The 24,759-nt window shown below is 33.8% G+C and overlaps 1 protein-coding gene and 1 long non-coding RNA gene across 6 annotated transcripts in view; one reads left to right on the forward strand and one right to left on the reverse strand.

Moving 5' to 3' along the window:
- The window catches only part of LOC141507987 (uncharacterized), a 38,437-nt gene extending 28,406 nt beyond the window's left edge, over positions 1–10,031 (forward strand). For both annotated transcript variants that reach the window (XR_012474313.1, XR_012474312.1), the window contains exons 4-5: positions 525–578; positions 9,720–10,031. This is a non-coding gene — a long non-coding RNA (uncharacterized LOC141507987). The remainder of the gene's footprint in view (positions 1–524; positions 579–9,719) is intronic.
- Positions 1–24,759, reverse strand: part of SGCG (sarcoglycan gamma) — a 313,578-nt gene that overhangs the window by 38,303 nt on the left and 250,516 nt on the right. For all 4 annotated transcript variants that reach the window (XM_074216214.1, XM_074216217.1, XM_074216216.1 and 1 more), the window contains exon 6: positions 16,524–16,596. In XM_074216214.1, coding sequence (XP_074072315.1) covers positions 16,524–16,596 — 73 coding nt within the window. The remainder of the gene's footprint in view (positions 1–16,523; positions 16,597–24,759) is intronic.

Here is a 24,759-nt window from a genome sequence, read left to right on the forward strand (position 1 = left end):
AAAACAACATCACTATGTTAAAGACAAGTTAAGTGTGTCTGACTGTGGTTTATCAGACCCATACAAGCTTGGAATGCTTTCCCAAAAGTCAGGCACAAATAGTCCATATGAACACTAGGGGTAGGTTCTCTATACTTATGCCTTTCATGTTTCCTTTGAGCTGCTTCAATTCTGCCTTGTTCATAGAACACAGCACCTCTTGGAAGAGGGTATGCTAGGTGGGTCTGTGCCAGGGTCTCCCATACAAGTTTTATATTGTCCTTTGAATAGTTTATTACTGGGACTTGTACTTGAAAGTTTTCAAACTATGGAAAATGTTATAGAGTTGATAAACTGGTCTATCTTTCAAGAAACTAGGGTTGCTTTTATACTTCAATTAGCCAGCATAGGGAGAGTTCTGTTATTTATAGATGTTATTTAAAATTATTATATGTTATTTAAAATTAACATTTGATACTATTGCTACATGATTCAATTCTTTTTTTATATAACCCACCTAAGAAGATCATCTTGTGCATTTACAGGTTCATGAATTCTATGGGTTTGAGGAAATGACAGTTCCTACATGAAGAGCTTAGGTTAGTACCTAGCACCCAATAGGCACTTAAATGTTTACTGAATTGAAAAATCAAGATCTCATTGGCCACTGGGAGTGCTGGAACAGCTTGGCATAAATCAATGATTTATATATGGTTACCAATACAATACAGCTAGGATATAACTATAGCTTTATTCATTTGTTTGAGCCTTAATGATATTTATTATTTAATATTATTATAACTTAAATGTTTTTAAACCATGATTATCCCTCTAGGTTCTAGTGCAGGAAGTAAATTATCTACAAAATGACTTTTTCCTAAATTTTTTTTCAGGGAAGTTGCTTTTTGGTACATTTTCCTGGAAACTGGCTGGACAAAAATGATTTTATTTTCTATCTTTATTATATTGTTTTTATGTTAAGTTTTTTAATAGAGTGGTATGGGGGAGTGCTACAGATGTGAAATGTTGCATGTAATTTCAGGTGAGATCACTGTACTATTAGTTTTAGTTAGATGTAATTATTTTACTTTACCCCTCAAAATTGGAATGATCTGTGAATGTCAAGTAAAATTAAAACACATTAATAAAATTCAAAATTAAAAAAAGAATTTGAATTGACTCTAAAGATTGCTTTATTATAATTCATAGTCAAAATCAAGTTTTAAATTATTAAGTGAAATCACAGAATTAAAGAATGACAGATATGGAAATCTTCAGAACCCTTCTACTCCATACTGTATCTGAAAAAGATGTTTATTCACACCACATCTCAAGAGAATTGTTTATTTCCTTCTGAAGACTTCCCATAAAGGCAAACAGAAAACTTCAGGGAGGTTTGAATACTGTTGACTAGATTCCAAATTCAGAATACTATCACACCATGGAACTATTCCAAAAATGTACCATCTTCCAACATCTTCATTAATTCTGCAGTATTTTCATTTTCCACTGTTTTAAAATTTTCAATCAATCAATAAACACTTATTAAGAGCTTACCATGTGACAATCACTATATGAAATATTTGGGGGATACAAAAGGAGATCAAGGATAGTCTCTGATCTGAAGGAGCTTACAATCTAAAGGGGGAGACAATGAACAAACAAATATATGCAATGCAAACTATATCCAGTATAAATAGGAAAGAACAGAGAGAAGGCACAATAATTAAGACAAGTTGGGAAAGGTTTCTGGCTAAAGATAAGATTTTAGTTAGGACTTACAAGAAGCTGAAGAGGTCAGTGGGCAGATTTAGGACTATAGGCCCAAGTCAGCTATTCATATCTGAAATGATTATTAATTGTGGACAAAGTATTCTTCAACTTCTAAATTACTTTTATAATTTGGGTAGGTGAATTAGTTTATATTATTAGGGATTTTATAGAGGCAGCTAGATGGCCCTATGTTTAGAACACTGAGGCTGGAGTCAGGAAGACCCGAGTTCAAATTTGGCCTCCAACATTTACTAGCTGTGTGACTCTGGGCAAGACACTTTACCTTTATTTGCCTTAATCCACTGGAGAAGGAAATGGCAAACCACTTGAGTAACTTTGCCAAGAAAAACTCATGGACAGTGTTAGGAAGGGTCAGGAAGAGTCAGACACAACTGAACAGCAAAGGATTTTTATTATTATTACAATGATGATAAAATGTAAATGACTTTTTGTTAGAGAGAGAGAGAATACATTGTACATAAATTTGTTCCACTAAAATGTGAATCTGACTCATGTTGTGGTAAAAAGACTGTCAGACAGGGTATCAATAGATCTAAGTTTATAAGCCAGCCTTAATACGAATGTGACTCTGGATAAGTCATTATAAAATCTATTTCTATATCTGTCAAATGGAGATAATCATACTTGTATGATCTCTCTCACAGGGGTGTTGTAAGGAAAGTACTGTGTGATTAAACACTATAATTAGAAGCTATTAAAAAGTATTTGTGCAAAAATTTTGAGCATTTCTTATGTTAATAAGACCTATTAAACCTAGGTATGATTCTTTTTATTTTGTATAAAAGCATGTCATCAATGCTGGGAAATTCTAGTACAGAAAATTTCATGTAAATTGCAGGTATGAGTTTAAAGATATCTCTATAAACTGATAAATAAATTAAACCATATGATTATTATGGAAAGGGGATATTTAATAGATGATATCATTTTAGAATAATATTTGATGGAAACAAATTTCAAAATGGCCAAATACTGGTTGGTTGTAAGTTACTTGGAAGTTGTAGTGGGATCACTGCCACAGAATTAATGGGCTAGCATATTAATATTTAGATGTTACATTATTTCTATAACATCATTTATCTCACATTTATCTCACATTTATCCCAAAGAATGCTATTCTTAGAATAAGTATTAGAAAATAAAGCAAGCTATGTGTAAGGAAACATGTTCATTAGGATTATACACATTTTCTTATTTTAAAAACTATTACATCGGGGGGGTAGATAAGGCTTTTTGATATATAGCTGTAATTAAGCTTTTTCTGACCTACATGGCAAGAGATTTTGTAGCTAGAGTTTTTGGAAATTATATCAGGTGCAAATATTAGTTGAATGGTCTCCATACCTTTATGAGGTTTTGAAGGAAGTGATGTCCTTTTAGAAGTGGTAGGAATTTAGCAAGTCAGTGTTCAAAGTCATTTCTAATATTATCTTTCTTTTTTCTGTATGAAGTCTCAGAGGTTTGTCAAGGACATCACTGACAGTTTATACATAGTAGTTATCATTGGCTTCTCTTATCATTTGCTTTTCCTAAGCTTAGGTACAATCTTATCTTTTATTATTTGTTGCCTTTGCTTCCAAATTTAAAGTAATTATTTCAAATAGCAACTCATCATTATAGACCTAAACAAAAACCACCATCTATTTTTATTGTTATGATTTTGAATCATAGTAATTTTAATAGGGATAAAATATTTATGTTAGCTGCATATTTTAGATATGAACAAAGAATCACAACATATAGCATGAGGAGAAATTTAATTTCATAGTTTGGTTGTACTTTCTCTTTCCCAAGAAATATATGTTTTAAATGATTCATTATTATTCCATATTTATTCAAAGGAAATAGTGGTGTGAGGACAGAGCTAATATGGAAACACAATGTAAAACTCAACATGATCAGTTGAGTCTATAGAGATACATATAAAATCATGTATTTAGGGTTAAAGAATCAATTGCATTAGGATGATTTAGTAGAAATGTGCCTAAAGAGCAGTTTATATGCAAAAGACTTTGGACTATAAGATCAATTAGTAAATAGAGTGATATGGAAAAAAGAACAACAATCATTGGATTGCAAAATTTTAAAATACATAGTGTAAAACAACAGAGGTGACATCTCCCTTGTAAAATGTCATCTTAAGATCATATTTAGAGTTCAGTTGTGGATATTTCATTTTAATTTACATTGACAAACTGAGGTATGTGCAGGAATAGCAACTGGAATTATAAAGGACCTTAAATGCATACATTATGAAGATCAGCTGCAGAAACTGGGATATTTGGCTAGGGGAGGGACATGGAACATGATCATCATCCTTCAATAACTGAAGTAATGACTGTCATAGACAGGAAGTATTCTATTTGGCTCCAGAGAATAAAATAAGGTAGAAGTTATAGGGATGAAGATTTCAGCTCTTAACAATTAGAGCTTTCCTCAAACAGATTAAGCTACCTCATGGTAGACTGGCTGATAGATCAGGAGATGGAGAGTTAAAGTATTAATTAAACATTTATGATATGCATTGTGTTAAGTGCACAAATACAAGTAAGCAAGACGCCCTTGCCTTCCAGGAGCTTATATTCAAATGATGGGAGACAATACAGGAAGGGATATTGGAAGGGGGGAATGTATCAGTTTGTCAAAATAAGACTGAAGTTCATCTATTAGAACCAACAGGTTTAGGTGGAAAGGAAAGGACAAAAATGGCCAGAAAGTCAATGACATGGTATGAAAGAGATAGGGAAATCCCTCATTTTGCTGGAAATCTTCAAGCAGAGGTTTAGATTACTTGTCAGGGATATTCTGGGAAGGCTTCATGTTTCAAATATAGGTATTAGACTAGATTGCCTCAGAGAACCTAAGAATATATGATTCAGCTTACAATAAATTTATATCTCTAAGTCATATTCACAGAATAGGATTAAAGTCTTGCTTGGATACTCCAATGGAGCATAGAGATGTGTCTGGGTTCTTAAAAGCTTTGTCTGTGCCAGGTCTTACCAAGATGGAGGGGCCTCAGGTATAGCTGTGGTGATGGAATGTATATCTGCCATCAGCTAATAATCCTCACAACAACCCTGCAAGATGGGTATTATTATTGTCTTCATTTTACAGATGAAGATTACTGAGGGGTTTCAAATAGGAGTTAAGTGACTTGCCCAGGATCACCCAGCTAGGGAGTGACTGAGGCCAGATTTTAATTTAGGTCTTTCTGACTTCAGGCCTAGAGCCCTGCCCACTCTATGATCTAGTTGCCTTATGAAGACATTGTGCTGAGTGATCTGTATGAGTGAAGGGAATAGCCAGAAAGATGAAGTCACAGACAATGGTGGATTTAAGTATATATTTGTTACGCTTTGATCAGTCCTATAACCTCCGTCTGATTTCTTTGACTCACACATCAAGTAATTTAGGTTTCTATTTTTTTTTTGTTTCTATATGATCTTCAAATGTCCTTGTGGAAAGTGCTCTCTGATACAACTCATTGCCCATTTTAATGCCTGTGCAGTGTTTTTCTGATGTTCCAGGCTCACAGTGCAGTTCCCAAATTACTAAAGTTTATTTCCACAGAATGCCACAGGGAGAAATTAACTTTCACACTGGCCTGTTTTCCAGATAAAATAAATGGCTATAAATACACGATTAACAAGTGAAGTATTCAATTAACCTAACATAACTTGCATAACCATATCTCAAGTTGGAAGTATTTATTTTTCACTTCTTGCAGTTTGTAGTGTCTATCCTACATGAACCTAAACTCTGCAACTACAATTCATGCAGATGGGCAAATGGTATAGTAACTTATGACTTGTTTTTTTCCCCTTAACTCCTATAGTTTTTCAAGTAAGTCACCTTATGTGATACCAATGCCATCACATTTCATTTCAGACAGATATCATTGCAGTGACTAAAATGATGGAGGATTTCTTTGTGATGTGTAACTTTCCTTGTGCTAGAAAGAATTATCTAATATCTAATAAATGCTCTGTTTGGATCTTTTGACCGATAAAATCAAGGGCATGAAATATGGAATGAATGTTAATATTCTTTAGACTTGTTTTGAGAAATAGATTTAAAACCCCTAGCCTTTATTTTTTTCCAGATAATAGGAAATTCCAGGATTTTAATATTATTTTTCCTTTTCACAATCTCTTTCACTCTTTTTTTTCCACTTAAGCACAGAAGGACTAAACATTTTAGATAAGGGGCAAGATAGAATCAAAAAGGAATTTCCACCTCTAAGATTGACAATTGTGATGCAAACTGATAAGCAAAGCTCCTTAAATGGAGGCCTTGGTGATGACCTCAATTCTATAATGAAGGTAATTAAAAAAAACTGAGTCTTAGTGAATATGATTGAATCTGGCATGTCACAGATGCTTCCAGCAAGCCATCTCTTCCAAATGACTTTAATTATCCTATAATGCAACATAGTATGCCATAAATTTTTACTATATTATAGTGACATTTTGCTCCTTTCTAAAGTTTGAGGTCCATTAGCATTCTTACTGTGCCCTACCATCTTACTAAAGTCTAGAAGATGGCTTTAAATTCCCCATGGATTTAAACAGGTCATGCACATTTTCAAAGAAGAAGGAAACTTTTTTTGGTACTAAAGGGTAGGCAAGAATCATTTGTATGAATTTTAAAGCTATCAGAGTGTGAAGTGGAACAGTATCTAGCAGAATGGTGTATCATGCTGGAAAGAATAATGCTAGACTGCCCTTTCCCTTTACTTCTATGGGATTGTGCTTTGGTTGAATAAAATTTGATTCAACAAATATTTATTAAGCACTTGCTAAGTTCAGAGTCCCATTTTTCCTTGGCCTTCAAGAATAGGTGAATGAGTAAGACAATTCTCCTGTTACCATGGAACTTTAAAATGTGTATGTAGAGATACATCACAAATACAATAACTATTATATAAAATGAAATATGATAAGTATATATGAGGACAGAGTGATGTTTATTATTTTTTTCCTTTGGGACTGAGTAATATAATTCAAGGGTGGTCATCTGAAGTCAATCAGGATGTTTGAGAAGGGAAAGAAGGGTCATACTTTCCCCACAGTATCCAATAACAAGATATATATATATATATGATCTGAGTAGATTCTCTCATTAAACTATAATATTCTTGAACACAAAGAATGTTCTATTTCTGTCTTTGTATCGCTACCAAATGACACAATCCTTGTTATATTGTAGGAACATAAAGTCAGAAGATAATGATTTTGGTCTTGGTCCTAATACTGAGATCTCAATTTGAGCTATACAAATGAAAGATGGGCTGCTTTCGAAGGTAGAAGGCTCCTCTTTACTTGGAATTTTTCAAGTAAAGTTTAGATAATCACTTTGGAGTATATTGTAAAGGTTGAACTATGTGGTTACTGATGTCCCTCCTATTTCTGAAATTCTGGGCTTGTGACCTGGGGCAAGCTGCTTCTTTTCCTCATTTATAAAATGAGGGTTTTTTTTTTTTTTTGGCTTTAACATTTTATGACTCCATAAATCTGTTTCGGAAAATGGCAAAAAATATGCCTATATTGGAAGGGTTAGCATGCTACCATTAAGTTGTCTAAATTTTCTAATTTGTCCACAAAAATCCTTTTAGGCTTTGGGTTATGGAATATAATTGGGACAAAGAAGGATCAAGGATATTTTGAGGTAAGATGGAGGAAATGAAGCTTTTTTTTTCCCCATACTGAAAAATTGCTCCATGGACTAAGTATTTTTGATGCATACCAGAATAGCGCTGAACTATTATGGCTCAAGGAAGTCATAAGATTCTAAACTGGAAGAGGCAATAGAGATCAATTAGTTAAACTCATTCACTGAATATAACAGTTTTGTGACTCACCAGAGGTCAAACAGCTAGCATTATGAAAGAATAAGGATTTGAAGTTAGGCTCTCAGTCTTCAGACAGTGATCTTTCCCCTACATAACTGCATAACTTTCTGACAACAGAGACTTGCAAGTCTGCTTACAGTAGTTGTTCATATCCCACTAGGGGACTTTTAAATCTCCTGGGCTAGCTTTTTTTGCAAGGCAAATAGGGTTAAGTAGCTTGCCCAAGGCCACACAGCTAGGTAATTATTAAGTGTCTGAGGCCTGATTTGAACTCTGGTGCTTCTGACTCCAGGGCCCATGCTCTATCCACTGTGCTACTAAGCCACCCCCTGGGCTAGCTTTTTAAAGTATTTAACATTGTTCACTTATCAGATTTTGTTTTTGTCCTTAGTGCATATGATTTTCCATCCCAGTTTGCCTTCCCAAGTTTGCCTATAGTCATAGCTTTGATTTATAGCTGGACTTCTGTTCCACCCGCAATTCATTATTCCATTCCCTCATCATTTCTGTCCAGCCTCTCCTTTTCCTGCTGCCTCAGTAAAGCATCTAGACATAGCCCATCCTTATTCTATGTAATACATAAAACAAGTGTGCAACACTTCGACCATACTCTCTGTTTTCTTTCTTTCCCTTCCTCAGACTCCAGGAAAAGGAAACCTACCTTCCTTCTTCCTCCTATCCTCAGGTAATTATCACCAGCATCAAAATGCACACCTAACTCTTACCAATTCATACTGAGTAGAACCACATGCTTCCCTAGCACATAATTTCATTTTTAGTATGAGGAATATTAAAATAAGAAATGATCCCACCACAATGAAAGATGTTAGATTAGAGTAACTAAAAATGCAGATTTGTGGCATCAATTTGGCTCAGTTTCTGAAATATTCAAGTAGAATTCAGCCCGGTACCATAGTGATAGGAATGCAAGCCACATCTATAAGCTATTTAGAGTTCCAGCTTACTTGCTGGCCTCTAATAAATATAATGTGTACTCATTGTAAGAACAGTCATTTCATCTTGGACAGTAGGGGTGGACAAAGAAAAAGAAAAATGTAGTATTCAGAGTAGATCTAAGTTATTTTACATTTTCACTGCAGTGAACTTACTTCTTTCTCTCTTCCTGGTACTCATTGAACAGAATGGAGCATCATCATTTTTGTTATGAAAAACTTCTCACATTAATGGAAAAAATAAAATGAGGAAAATCTCCATTCTGTCCAGTATTCTGTCTCTTGAGAAGGAACAATTTACTGATCATACTTTTCCAGGTGAAACAACTACTAAGCCTTCTCATTTGTATGATACTTAGAAATATTAAAAGAAAAAATGAAGATAAACAGATCGAAAGGATCAATTAGAAGATCATGCTGCAATTATGAGCCAGAATTTCCTTAGCATTTAAGAATGGTGGTGAAGGGGCAGCTAGGTGCACAGTGGCTAGAGCACCAGCCCTGGAGTCAGGAGGACCTGAGTTCAAATCCGGCCTCAGACAATAATTACCTAGCTGTGTGATCTTGGGCAAATCACTTAATCCCACTGCCTTGCAAAAAACAAAAAAAAACCCAAAATGAATGGTGGTGAAAAAAATGAACAAAAGAGAATGACATTAAAGGTATTTGGAAAAAGAATCTAGTAAATGGTAAAACTCATACTAATTAGAGTCAGATCTCTGCCATCCAAAACTGACTGGCAAAAAAGAGGAAGAAAAATAAAATCCTCTAGTTTTCATGGACATGGATAATAATTAATCTTATTTATCTGAATATATCTCATATATTCAATATATCTGAAAGAACAAAAGAGGTATCCTTGGAGAAATTATCCTAGAAGTTCACTGAACCCAATTCATTTTGAACCCCAATTATAATTGATAGTATGAATAAGAGGCTAACTGTGAAATTAGAACTGATTTTCATATAGACTACACTGATGAGATCTCTTAATTGCCAGGGCAGAAATAGAATTTCAGGAAGATAAAATAGAACAGTCATTATTATGCCCAGATAGTCAAGCATGCACCAAACTAAGGAAGATTTTTCTGTTGTTAAAGGTTAACTTTATTTTTGTTTGTTCTGTTTTTCCTCCCCAGCTAACCGGAATGGAGAATAATGTTTGAGTGTTCAGACCCAGGGCAAAATGATGATTCATGAAGAAATTTTCTGGAGAGAAAGTTTGAGCCATTACTTTCTGCTTAGAATGAATCTGGAGAACATTTGTTTTTCTGGGTCAGTAGTAAGAACTCCCTAGAAGAATTAGGAGATTGAGCTCCTCCACATAAACAGTACATGATACCATTGCCCTTAATTCAAATTTGGCAAAATTTCCAAGGACAGTAGATACAGTTCATAGGGAAACTGCAAAAGCATAAGCTGTAGATATTGATCATTAAAATTATGATCTGAAAATCAATAATTGTGTGATTGGATTTTCTCAGGCATCTCAACAATACAATTTAGTAAGATTAATATAATAACACTTTGAAAGTGGAAGTTCTGAGAAAGAAAATTATTATAGTTAATAAGTTGATTGCCATAAAAAACAACAAAAATTTGAAGGTCACAGCTTCCCTTCTCTTTGAACTTTGACCATAAAATGTTGACCAAGTTATTGGTTATTGCTTAGGGCTAACAGTGATAAAAGTGATTCATTCTGACCAATGGAGATTTATGTTCACAAAATCTCTTTAAACGAATCTAAGAAGATTATTTAGCTTGGATTTATAGTTATTGTGGCAGAATTAATCTAAATAAATAATTCCATATATCCAATGTGTAAAACTTATGAAGACTGACTATCTCAATAGCCAAGATTGGTACTTCTGGGTTCAGTGCCTCAAAACAACTTGTAGATTTAAGACAAGCATCATTTTTACTTAGGTTTTAATCTAGGACCTCTTTTGCCACAGGAAATAGATATCTCATCTTAGTGTCCATGTATAGAATGGGCAACTAAGTAGAGCAGTGAATAGAGTGCTGAGAATGGAGTCAGGAAGACTCATCTTCCTAAATTCAAATCTTGACCTCAAGACACTAGCTGTGTGACCCTGGGCAAGTCATTTAAACCTGTTTGCCTCAGTTTCCTCATCTGTAAAGTGAGCTGGAGAAGGAAATGTTAAACTTCTCCAGTATTTTTTTCTTTTTTTTTGGGGGGGGGGGAAGCAATGGGGCTAAGTAACCTGCCCAAGGTCACACAGCTAGGTAACTATTAAGTGTTTGAGGTCACATTTGAACTCAGTTCCTCCTAACTCCAGGGCCAGTGCTCTATCCATTTTGACACCTAACTGCCCCACCAGTATCTTTTTCAATAAAATTTCAAATTGGGTCATGAAAGCTTAGACAAGACTGAAAATAACTAAACAACAATTTTGAATGTTGGTGCGGATCATGAATGGAAACTAGCTGTCTTATTTCTGGATATATAAATAACATCTTTTAATGGAAATCTCATCAACAACAAATAAATTTATTTAGTGCTTTAAGGTTTGAAATGAAATTTTTTGCATTTGGTCCTTACAATAACCTCTAAGGAAGGTGTTACTATTATCCTCATTTTATAGAAAAGGTTTAGAGCAATTAAAAGAATTTCCCAATTAAACAATAACTGCCTGAAGTAGAATTTAAACTTCCTAATGCCATTTCAAAGTTTTTGATTTGCACCTTCACTTTAAGAGAACCATTAGAAAGAATGTCTTCTATTTTTTTTTAAAGTGCATTCCTATTTTAAGCTTACTAAACCACACTGAGTGGCTGTGATATAAAAATAAATTATATTATCTCAGCGGAACTTTAAACAGAAATGGTTAGAGAAATCAAAAATTCAATCCCACCAAATAAACATTTAAAATGTCTATTATGTGCTGCCCACTATGATAGATGCTAGGGATTCAAAAAACAAAACTGAAATAGTTACTGTCCTCAAGGAACTTACAACCCTTTGGGGAAGATACAACATATTGAAAGTAGAATTAATACAAAGATGTTCAAGCAGAAAGTCTCTAGTTGGGGCCTTGGTTATTATTATTATATCAGCCACCGCTTTGTCACAATAAATTCCAGAGTGAGAGTCGCCAAAACGACTTCTTTTACCTTCATAAATGTGGGACATTTTACCACATTTTCTCATAACATTTCTTATGTTTCCATCATACGGTGACGCTATTTTGTGGAGCAGAGAGATCACTCATTAGCTTTGGAATAAGAGGACCTGAGCTCAGATTCTAGTTCTAAACTTTTAGCTACATTAGGCAAGTCATTTCAAGGATGTGGAAGGGACTTTCAGAGCTTATGTAGTTTAATGCATCTCCAAGAAGGATGCACACTATAACCGTGAAGGTAGTCCTTTAAATGGAGACTTAAAGATCTCCATTGATCAAAGTCCCTACCTCTTAAAAGTAGCATATTTTACTTTCAACAGTTTCCTATCATGAATTCGAATTTCCTTTTTTTTAAAAAAAATTACTTTGGGGAGCAGCTAGGTGGTACAGTGGTTAGGCCCTGGAGTCAGGAGGACCTGAGTTCTAATCTGGTATCAAACACTTAATAATTGCCTAGCTGTGTGACCTTGGGCAAGTCATTTAACCCCATTGCCTAAAATAAAATAAAAAGAATTTAAAAAAAATTACTTTGCATATGCTTTTAATAGTAAATAAATTGATTTACTTGCTTAAAGGATTGATATTTTTCTTATGTGAAGTTGAAACCTCTCTTTTCTCAGTTTCTCTGCCTTTGGGCCTAATAGAAAAATTGAGTCCCTGTTTCCTGTGACAGCAAATAATTATCAGTACTCTCTGTTACCCTTGAGTCTTCCTTTCTTTTAGATAAATATGACCAATCCTTCCAGAAATCCTCACTGAATATCCATTCCAAAAGTATGGCCCCAAGGAGTCTCTGAGTTCTTTCCAGGGAAGGTTTGTGAAGTCAAAACAATTGTCATAATAATAATATTAAGATCTTGTTATTTCTAGTATGATAAACATTGATAGGTGAAAGTCACATAGACAAAATTGCTCTTAGGGAAAGTCTCAATAAATTTTAAGCTTTTAAAAGAGTCCCAAAACTAAAATACTTGAGAACTGCTTGCATATTTTCTACACTTTGTAGACTCTTATAGATGTGCTTTTGCTTTTGCTTTTGCTATGTCTTCCTAAGATTTGATGCCATAAACAGTATAAAAATAACAATGATAATAGCTAATATACATATAATAGACTAAGGTCTGTTCAAGGAGATATATTATCTCTTTATAACCTCATAATAACAGTGTGAAGTAAGTGTTTTTGTTATTCTTATTTTACATAAGATAAAACTGAGACTGAGAGGTTAAATGACTTGCCCAAGGTCAAGCCTCTAATTAAGTGTCTGAGGCAGTATGTGAACTTAGAGTCAGACTTTCTTGACTCTTAAGTTGATCACTCTCCATTATTCAATGTAACCACAATACTCAGTACTCATTACTCAAAATGTAGTCTTAGTGCAGAGGATCTTAGTACTTACAACTGCCTTCATTTTGAACATTATGCTTTTAAAATAATCTTAAATCACAAGAATATTGATTGTTGTCACATCACACTATTGACATGTTATTTGCCAATACACTTGAATTCCTAGGTCTTTTTAAACAGATCATGTGGCCATGAGGTGGACCTGAAGTAAGGACACTTTGAGTTTAAATGCAACCTTAGAAACTCTGTGTAACCCTGGGAAAATTCACATTAGTCTGCCTCAGTTTCCCTAGCTATAAAATGAGGTAATAATAACACCTTCCTCCTAGAATTGTTGTGAGGATAAAAAAAATGAAATATTAATTATAAAGAACTTTTAAAAACTAAAGCACTATATAAATTTATTATAATTCATTATTAAATGAAACATTATTTGGCAACATTTCTTCCACTCTGGAGTTGTGTAGTTGAATTTTTAACCCAATTATAAGACTATATTGCCCATTGTCAATTTAGTCTTGACAGATGAATTCCATTTGTATAGCCTTTTGAAATCATTTTGAATTCTGATTCTCTAATTCTGTGTATATGCAATTCCATCCAAATGCATTTTCTCCTGATGATCTGACAAGCATGGCATTATATCACCAATTTAGTAAATGCTGAATGGAGCAAGAATATTTGCCTGCAGACTTCTGTCCAGAATGGCCATGACCCATTAAGATTATGATTCTGGACAGTTAGTCAATTCTGAGTCAGCCTCATTCTAGTGTCATCTTTGCCTATATCTTTTCTATAAATGGGTTTTGTTAAAAATTTAAGTATTCTATTCCCACAGTATTCCCCTCAATCACCAGTCTAGTAAGTATGACAAGCTATATTTAGGGTTCCTTCTAACTCTAATTCCTATTGTCCTGGATAATCAATATGGATCTAGAAGGAAAAAAATTTAAATAAATGGCATTATTCTCTCTTTCTAAATGTTTACTATATAAATTATTAAGATAAAGGAAGATGTTTAATCTTAGCACAGGTTTTTTGTTATTTGTTTTCATGATTTTGATCAAATAGGCAAAGGAATGTTCTTATTAGGCTTCATTATTTAACCATCAAGTCATAAATTAATTTATCTCATGGGTTAAGGCTTTAAAATATATAGAAATTAATTTAATGTTCTTAGGGCTAGATATTTGGCCTGTCATTCTTTCATAAAAAATAATTAGTCTAATAGGAGAAAGTTTATTGCTTCCTAGAAAGTAGTTTGCAGATTTGTCTGATAAATTCTAAATATGGAAATAAAGAAACATTTCTGTGAAAAGTTAAGATTTTTCACTTAACATATATGACAAGGAAAATAAGTAGAAATTTAATGCCTAAAAATCTTACTAAAAATTTCTGTTGAACATATTCAGATAGGATTAAGATCAATAGTTTTCTTTGCAGTGAAAGAATTTAACTTAGAAAAGCAATGTATTTGATACCTCCCCAGAAAAAATCAGGAATTTGACTAGAGTTTTAAATCTTTTTTGAGCTAGGATATGCCATGCTTCCAATGACATAAGAAAAATAACTTTATATAAGAGAGTTATTTATTTTTTATTCATTGAAATGTACATTAAACAGATTTCTACAATGTAACTTGATTTCTCTCCACACTGTTTGTTCCAAAGTAGTTTAAACATGTTTGTGCCCTTTGTGGTACTGCATCAAATTTATATTCCAGGGGCATGAAATTACTTCCCTCAAGATTTTTTAATTATGTACCTAAAACAATGGTATTTTATTAAATTTTATTCTAATATATCAAATTCATCATATACACTGTTTCTGTATTGTGAATGTCCTTCAACTGTGAAAGACAGATGATTTTTATTTGCTTGAGTCCATCAGATTATAATCAGGAAATGGGGAAAATTGTCATTTTCTAATTTTTGATTTTTTTAAAAATATTTGTAATCATTTGATTTGCTGAGAAAAAACTGACCCTCCAATATAATCTACTTGTGAAACCACATTATGATGTAGAGGCCCAGAGTTTTCAAGGGTCATGGCAGTACAAGCTGAAAAGACTGAGTATGTACTCAGTGATGGACTGTGTGCTGTCCAAAGACCAAATCAATTAATTTGGAGAACTTATCATCAAATATTTCACCATTTTGGCTAAAAGAACTCATGAAGTTTCATATATTTAGTATAAGAGATATTATAAGTTGCATAGATGGAGGGATTTTTCTTGTTGTTTAATCATTCAGTCATGTCCGACTTTCCATGACCTCATAGAACATAGCATACCAGGTCCTTCTGTACTCCACTAGCTCTCAAAGTCTGTCCAAGTTCATATTTGTTGTTTCCCACTGTCTCCATCTCATCCTCTCCCATCTTCTTTTGTTTTGATACCTATATCATTTAAGTAACAGGTCTTTGAAATATTGAGGTTTGTAGTAAAAGCAATTAATTTATGTAATCATGATAAATGAAATGTATGCTATTCCCAAATTTCTGAATATCAATTCTAGAGGCTAAAAGTTCATTTGCCTCTTTCTATATGCCATGATATCCCAATATAGCAAGGAAATATGATTCTATTGGCATAGGAATTCTCTCCACTGATGTAGACTGCCATCTGTTTATAACTGCTAGTCTTACAATCTGAAGATAAGAGAGGTCTGGTGTCTTATTCCTAGTGAAAGAACTAGTACCAAGGGTAGTATTTGAATATCAGGTCTTTTTTGACTTCTAGTATAGAGTATTATGTCATGTTACCCCTTATATTCTCTGAAAAAAGAAATGAAATTATATCAAACTGTTCTGGCTGAGCTTAAGTTTTTGATATGAAAGGCAAAATGTGTGAAATTCAAATATTTTGTGAAAAGAACAATTACACTGATAGCTATTAAAGCACAAACTGTCAGTTTAAAAGAGACACAAGTTGATAACAAAAACTTTGAAGGACCTAGAATTAGCTTGCTTCTCCATGGATGTCAGAACTTTGTTCACAGGGAAGTCTCTTCTATCCGATAATTCTATATTCACAGATACCTGGTTCTTGAATTTTATCTAAGAAGACATCATAATATTTGGCTATGTCAATTTCAAACACTTCCTTTTTAATCGCATCTTCTTTCTAGAGTCTATATTGCAGAATAAATACTCTTGCTAGACTTCTAGCTTATGTGCTCTTCTTCCTTCTTTCCTTCCTTCCCTCCCTTCTTCCTTTCCCTCCCTTCCTTCCTCCCTCTCCTCCCCTCCCCTCTCTCTCCTTCTTTCTGAAGGTGGGAGGATTTGTTTGACCTATATTGAATTTCAGTGGCCCTCAATAGAAAATTCATTAAAAACTAGGAAGAAAAACAACAATAATGACTAAAATACAAAACCACCCATCATTTTTACAGAATCTGTGAATATGGACATGGTCTTTTAAGGTATGCTTATTTTTAGGGTGATTTTTCTTACCTGAGGTCTTGAAATGGGTCTGCTCTGACAAGTGGTGTTTCTACTGAGTGCTCAAAAAGAGCTCCCTCAGGCCCTAAATGAAATCAAGAACATTTGTTAAAATGATGTAATAAACACTATATAATTTAAATGTCATATTGTAATACATGTCACCATGATCTTCAAAAACAATAATTGTGGATTATCCAATGACAGTATATGGAAAGGAAATTTGTTTGAAGATTATGGAATTCATAATAGTAATTCTCGACCAAGTCATTGACATTAGGGATCTTTTACTTAGCCCTGAGTTATTGACCGATATGGATTACACAAAAAATAGTAAAATTTATATAACATATTAATATAGTTTGTATCCATTTTACATCTACCAAAAATCAGATTTGGGTCTATAATCAAACATCATAACTAACAGATTAGAATTCTTATTACTATGGCCTCAAAATATTCTCAATAATTAAACAGAGGGTAGTAGAATAGGAATATCATCTCAAATAAAACTGTTTCATGCTATCATAAAGACACGATGCCTCTCCATAAAAATGAAAGACTATTTTTAATAGATGTAATCATACTAAATAGTCCTAAAAGATATATATATATATATATATATATATATATCTATCTATATATATATCTATATATATATATCCTCTCCATGATCATATTTACTACAAATCCTGAGAATATATTCAGTGAGCCTGAGGAAAATAAATTTATATCCCCATATTTTTTTATAAAAACAGTCATTTTATCCACCTATGTACTAATCCATTGAACATAAAAATAAATGATTGATAGCAAAATATTGACTTATGCTTATATTAATTCTTTTTTAAAAGATGAAGAGTGATACTAATAATAATTATGATTGTAACCATTACTAATGTCACTGAATACTCATAATCCCCAAACTACAAGCAATGAAAAGCTTTCAATATATAGAGTTTTAACAGAAAAAAAATCAAAGCCATGTGGGAACATGATGAAGTACACATAATCTCTCCTATCCTTTCTGCTTCCAAAAGAATACACATTTCTTCAGGGCAGAATTGTGGGGTTTTGGGTTCCCCCCCCTTTTTTTGTATCCCCTTTACTTAGCACAGTGGCTAGCACTTAATACTTATTAATTGACTTACTACTGGGGTTGTACTCAAGATATTTTCAATTAACTTTTTTTTCATTTTTGCAAGGCAATGGGGTTAAGTGATTTGCCTAAGGTCACATAGCTAGGTAATTATTAAGTGATTGAGGCTGGATTTGAACTCAGATCCTACTGACTCCTACTGATAGAGCAAGTGCTCTATCCACTGCATAACCTAGTTGTCATCAATTAACTTCTAGAAGACGAGCTTACATTCCAACAATTTAATTGCAAAAAAGCAATCAACTTATTAAACTGTACAACTGCTTGCCCAGCATTGAACATTAAAGAGCATTAGCAGTATAACAATTAGTCTCAGGACTATTAGTCTCTGAATAGAGAATGAGAATGAGAATGGTAATAATAATAATAATAATAATAATAATAATAACATTTTACATATCCATGTGCTTTAAAGTTTTCAAAACACTTTAAAAGTATCATTTCACTTGATGATGGATACAAGAATGCTATAAAATTTTATCAGTAATCACTCTTGCAGAAGAAATGGTATACAAGCCATCATATAGGAAATGTCTGATTAGAAGAGTAGGTAATAAAGGCTAAGATGGGAAGACAAGAGTTACACTGATATTCACAAAAATAACTTTCCAGAATATTTTTATGGATCTATATAGGATTTATAAAATTATTTGGACAGAATTTGAACAAGAATTTGCATAAGATGACAAGGGAGGGTTGAACAATGTTGTGATATATAAAGCAAGAGCGAGTCTTTACAGTGATTAGATAAAGGATCTATCTAAGATTAAATATGTCAATCCATATATCAAAACATTAATATTTTATCATTAATGAAGGTAGGAGTTTTAAATAGCTCCCCTCTTTCTTCCAGTATACAAAATCTTCTCCAGAAAAACAAACAACAAATCCTTCTCTATTTTCTGTGATTCTATTTACTTTCCTCTTTGAATTTTCTTTTGGATTTCTCACCTTTGCTTATCTGACCTTAACGATTTTATCTATTTTTTTAGATATTAATTAATTTGAAGTCATCAATAAAAATGCTAATATTCCAGCATTCCCTTACTTAGCCCAATACTCATATTTCCTATAAAACAATTAAGCTGTGAGACTGGAATAACATGAAAAAAGAAAAAAGAGTGAGGGGAATTTGGGGAAAGAAAGATAGCAATATTATTGAAAATAATTGTAGGGGGCAGCAAGGTGACACAGTGGATAGAGCACCAAACCTGGAGTCAGAAGGATCTGAGTTCAAATCCAGCCCCAACCACTTAATAATTGCCTAGCTATGTGACCTTGGGCAAGTCACTTAACCCCATTGCCTTAAATAAATAATTTTTTTTAAAAAAGTAAAATAATTGTAGTCTTCCCTATCACTACTACTATTCCTATTTTCTTTCATGCATCATGGAGTTTTAAGTTTATTTGCAACTAAGGTATGGAATGGAGCTTAATAAAAGAAAATAAAATATTAAGTATTGAAAGGCAAGACCAAGTAAATTCTATTGAAACTGAGAAAAAAGTATGGAAGAAAGGGCATGCCTATATACTACATAAAGAAGCTGAAAATAGAGTTCCAAATATCCATACCCTTCAGAACATTCTTTTATTTACATCTCATTTGTAAAATTGTATATTTGTAGTTCCAAAGCAATGGAAAACTGAAAATTTGTTTAGAAACATCAAAAAAGTTTTAAAATTAGATCTATGAAGCTATATTCATAGGGACTAAAATATTTAGTTATTTGCTGGGTATTAGTGGATATGTGTGTGTGTGTGTGTGTGTGTGTGTGTGTGTGTGTGTGTGTGTAAGAGAGAGAGAGAGAGAGAGAGAGAGAGAGAGAGAGAGAGAGAGAGAGAGAGAGAGAGAGAGAGAGAGAGAGAGAGAGAGAGAGAGAGAGAGAGAGAGAGAGAGAGAGAGAGAGAGTGTGTGTGTTTCCCAGGGGTGTGGAGAATTCTCATGGGAAAACCTCTACTCCTACCCATGAAGATCAACAACTTCAATTTATGGTGCCAGGGAGATATCTTGGACATTGAAACTGAAAGATAAAGTGACTTTCCTGATCAACATGTAATAGAGGTAGAACCTGAATCCAAGTATTCCTCATTCTCTGCCTCAGAGACCAGCTCTTTATCTTGCCAGTTCTAACTCTCATATATTCTGTTAATCAGTTATAAAAGTTGTCTTATTATATTGCAAAATGCAATTCTATTATCCTTTATGTTATAGTAAATGAATATTGAATCCACTGATTGATCAATTAAAAAAAATTTTAAGTGCCTGCTATGTGCAGACAATATGCCTTGGACACTAGGGACATAAGGACCAAAATGAAATGGTCTTGGCTTTCAAAGAGCTCGTGTTCCACTGGGGGCAGATAACATCTATGTTAATATACATAGATGAAAGAGACATTAGCTTATATGATAATCATAATAATAATTATACTAGCGACAGTAATAATTCACTTGTATTTAGCACTATAAGGTTTGAAGAATATTTTAGTATGTTAATTCATTTGATCCTCCTACATCTCTGGGGAGAAATTAATATTACTATCCCCATTTTACAGATGAGGAAAATGGTAGAATTTAAATGATGTCTCCAGGGTCACATAGCTAAGGGACATGTCAGAGGCTGGATTTGAATTCATGTCTTCTTGACTATGAGTCCTGTACTGTCTCCACTGTCATGTTGAGTTTTAGGATGTAAAGGATTCTAAAAGAAGAGGAGGAGGAAGTATATCACTATCAAGCCAGTGCAAAAGCATGGAGATATAAGACAAGAGTTTCCTGTTTGAGGAACAACAAACAGCTTTTTTGACTTGAATGAACAGTGTGGGAAGGACAGTCATGTATTATCAAGCTGGAAAGGTAGGCTGAGCTCAGGTTATGAAAGGCTTCCAACTTCAAACAGATGCATTTATATTTTGTTCTACAGTCAAAAAGAAGTTTTTGGAATTTACTGAGTAGGGGAATGGCATGTTCAGATCTATTCATAAGGAAAATCCTTTTAACAGATGTGGATAGATTTGAGTGTGAAAAGATTTTAGGTAGGCAAACCAATTAGGAGACTATTATAATAGTCTAGGAAAGTAGTAATAAGCTTCTGTTCAAGGTGCTGGTTGTGTAAGTAAAGAGAAGAGGTTGAATGTGAGAGATGTTTTATACATATCTGTCGGGCAAGATTTAGCTAATGATTGGGATGCAGTGTGAGGGAGGACAAGGAATCAAAAATAATACCAAGATAGTTAACTAAGGAGGAGTGTGAATTTAGGAGGATACCCTCATCAGAAATACAGAATTTGGAAGAAGCTTACATTTAAGGGAAAAGATAATAAATTCTGTTTTGAACTTGATGAGTCTGTGATGTCTTTGGAGCTTCTTGCTTGAAATGTCCAAAACAGATTTGATTATGTAACAGATACAGCTGGAGATGTGGCCATGAAGCACTTCTGAATATCTTTTCTGGTTCAGATTGTAACCCGTCCTGTATAATTTTTATCCAAGTACTACCAACATATCACATTTATTGAGTTCATATGGCATTGTAACAGGCACAAAAATACTTCTCTAATGAGACAGGGTTAGGATGAGCCCTTCAATTAAAAAAAACACAACTATATATACTCTAAATGTGATATCTACCATAAAGAAGGATTATCTCTCATACATTTTTGCAAATCTTATCTTATTGCATTTTTATAAAAAACATACATGGTAGCTGAGATAAAAGTAATAAACTCATTTGGTCCTTTCCACCCTATCCCTAAAATAAACTACATTGGTAAACCTAGCCAAAGAGACAATATATTCCAATTGCTCAAGCAGATTACAATTTTTATTGGAGCACCAGCTGTTCAGTTGCTTTTTTTTCATGATACCTTAGATCATTGTAAAAAATGTTACCCACAATATTTTACAGAAAAAAAGGTTTCATACTGATTTTCTAAGTACATGCCAATTACTTTCCATCTAATTATATCATAGTATATAGAACAATTTGATTATTTAAATGTTGCATTCACAAGAAGAAATTCTTAAAATTGAGGATATATTGTTATATAAATCTTGCAATTGTGTTTATAAAGTTATAAAAGTTATAAAAGCTCTAAATATCCAAGTTACCCAAGCCTGTATATATGATTGTCATTCACTCTCTCTTTTTTTCATTCACTCTTAAAGTAAAAATTGCTCAAAGACTGTTGGCACATTATAGAAGAGCATGACTAAAATGCTACTATGTTTTTTTTATAATTTTATGATAATGACTATTAGAACCCAAAGTAATTCAGATTTTGTGATACTTGAGTATCATACTTAAATATTTCCCATACCACGATCCTGAGAAATACAATCAAATTAACACCTGCTCAATGTTGAAAATTGGAAATGTTATTTGAAATGTCTTACATCATATAATCAACAGCATGATTGAGATAGAAAAAAATAAATGAGGATCAAATGGAATTAGATCTTGATTTAAGATATTTTGTAATAATATACATAAGTTAGAAAAGATACCATAGGGGCAGCTAGGTGGTGCAGTGGATAGAGCACTGGCCCTGGAGTCAGGAGGACCTGAGTTCAAATGTGACCTCAGACACTTACTAATTACCTAGCTGTGTGGCCTTGGGCAAGTCATTTAACCCCATTGCCTTGCCAAAAAAGAATATACCATATAAACATGTAAAAGTCAAAAAAACTTAAAATTAGTCAGACTCAAGTTTTAAAAAGTATATGATAGATGAGGCATCCCGGAAGCACAATGACTTAGACATTCAGTTCTGGGTTCAAATAACAATTCTGTCTTTGCCAATGTACTTTATTAAATGGACTCCTTAAGATATGATTTTTCTCTCATCACATTCAACTTAGATCAATGTACACCATGGAAACAATGTAAAGACTAACAGACTACCTTCTGTGGGGGTTTGGGGGGAGGGAAGCGAGATTAGGGGAAACATTGTAAAATTCAAAATAAATAAATTTTAAAAAAGAATCATGTGAACTTTGAAAAAAAAATGGGCTCCTTAAGCCATTTAAACTCTCCAAGTTTCAGTTACCTCACCTGTAAAATGAGGCCCATAATTTTAGCTGAGAGGGTTGTAGTTATGAATAAATTATTAGTGATACATATCTTACTTCATTAGTACCACTTTTATTTTTCCAGAAGCAGCTAGATTTATACAGTGAAGTTTTGGGACTGAAGTCAGGCAGAGCCAAGTTCATATCCAGACATTTGCTAAGTGTGACACTAGGAATGTTACTTAAACTCTGTTTGGCCCAGTTTCCTCAAATATGAAGTAGGAATCAAAACAGCACCAATCTTCTAGTGTTGCAAATATCTAATGGGATAATATTTGTAAAGCGCTTACCATACTGTCTAAAACATAGTAGTCAGTTAATTAAGCCTTCCTTCCTTCCTTCCTTCCTTCCTTCCTTCCTTCCTTCCTTCCTTCCTTCCTTCCTTCCTTCCTTCCTTCCTTCCTTCCTTCCTTCCTTCCTTCCCTCCCTCCTCCTTCCTTCCTCTCCCTTTTCCTTCCTTCCTCCCTCCCTTCCTTCTCCTTTCCTTCCCCTCCTGACTTCCTCCCTCCTTCCTTCCTTCCAGTTAAAATCAATGATAAATAAACATTAATTTTTAAAAAAGATGAAACATACATGTAGAGTAATTAGTAGCAGTCAGTACTCAGAACATGGTGATCAGAGCATGGGGGGGGTGAAACAAAATAACACTGAAGACTACAGAATTAGAACATGATGAAAAAGAAATAGAAAATACATTCAAGTTGTCAAGCAGCAGAAGTAGGGAGCTACTGCTCTTTTCAAAGATTTCAGCTATAGCATTTCATGGAGCTTACAATGTCTACCTTTCACGTTTTGTAGATGGATGAAACTGTCATTTTAGCTTTTCACTCTAACTGGTTTATTCACTATTCCTTAGATATGTTGACTATAGATCTGTCTCAGTTTTTGTTTTGGATACTCTGATTCAAGGACCAATATGACTCCTGTCTTGGCTCTCCCCCTGGCCCTTTTCTGAACCTGGGTTTTAAGGAAGCTTTGTCCTTTTCTACATCTGAACCTTTCAAACAGTATTTTGTATATAACATAGCATAATGAGATACAGCATAATATAATGACCATAAACTACAGTTATGTACTTATTTCCCCATAATAGAAAACTTATTTTACCTAGATCAAAACACTTTCTACTATGCATTTAAAAAAAAAGTGTGGTGGATTAGTTCCCTAAACACAACCTCTGATTGAATTCACTGATAACAAAGAGTTCATCAAAGAAAAATCAATGACAATCAACTTTATAGCAATTTATCACTTAAAATCCATGTCAGGAACTTAGGAATAGTTGTTGTGCAGAAAGACTCATAGTAGGTAAATTTACAATTCTTTTCTGCAATTCTCTTGGCCAGTACAATCCAATCAACTAAAAAGTTTGTTATTGAGGTGGCCCTTTTACTTCCATATGCTAATCACATCATCAAGCTAGACTGCTGAGGATTCAAAGACAAAACCAAAATAGTCCCTTCCTGAAGAGAGTTTAGCTTATAGGAGGTTATAACATATATAGATATAAACAAGTGAATGTTGATCTGAAGAGCACTAAAAAAGGATAGGTGAGGAAAATTTAATATTGAAGACAGATAAGGATACTGAGGTAGAGCTAGGGGAAAAGGAGGCATTACAGGCACTGAAAACACAAGTAGAAGATAAGTATGGGTATAGCCAGAATGGTGGAGTAAAGGTAGAGACTCACCATAGCTCTCCTCCAAAGCATTCCAGCTACCTTTACATAAATGACAAATTCTAGAACAAATTCTAGACAGAACCCACAGAAAGACTGAGTGGAACAATTTTCTGGCTCAAGACAACTTGGATGATGCAGGTTAAGGGTCTGTTGCACTGAGGGTTAGAAAGGACCCACAGGTGCAGCTAAGCCATGATGGAGGGAACCAGCCCAAGCCATCCATGAGCAGACTGCTAGATGAATGGGTCAGTTGCAGCAGTGATGGTTTCCAGACCTGTCAGCCCAGAGTTTGCCAAGGACAACCTGCTGGGTGAGCAGGAAAACTCTGCCACACCAGG

This window comes from Macrotis lagotis, chromosome 1 (assembly GCF_037893015.1).
Source record: "Macrotis lagotis isolate mMagLag1 chromosome 1, bilby.v1.9.chrom.fasta, whole genome shotgun sequence".
Lineage (NCBI taxonomy): Eukaryota > Metazoa > Chordata > Mammalia > Peramelemorphia > Peramelidae > Macrotis > Macrotis lagotis.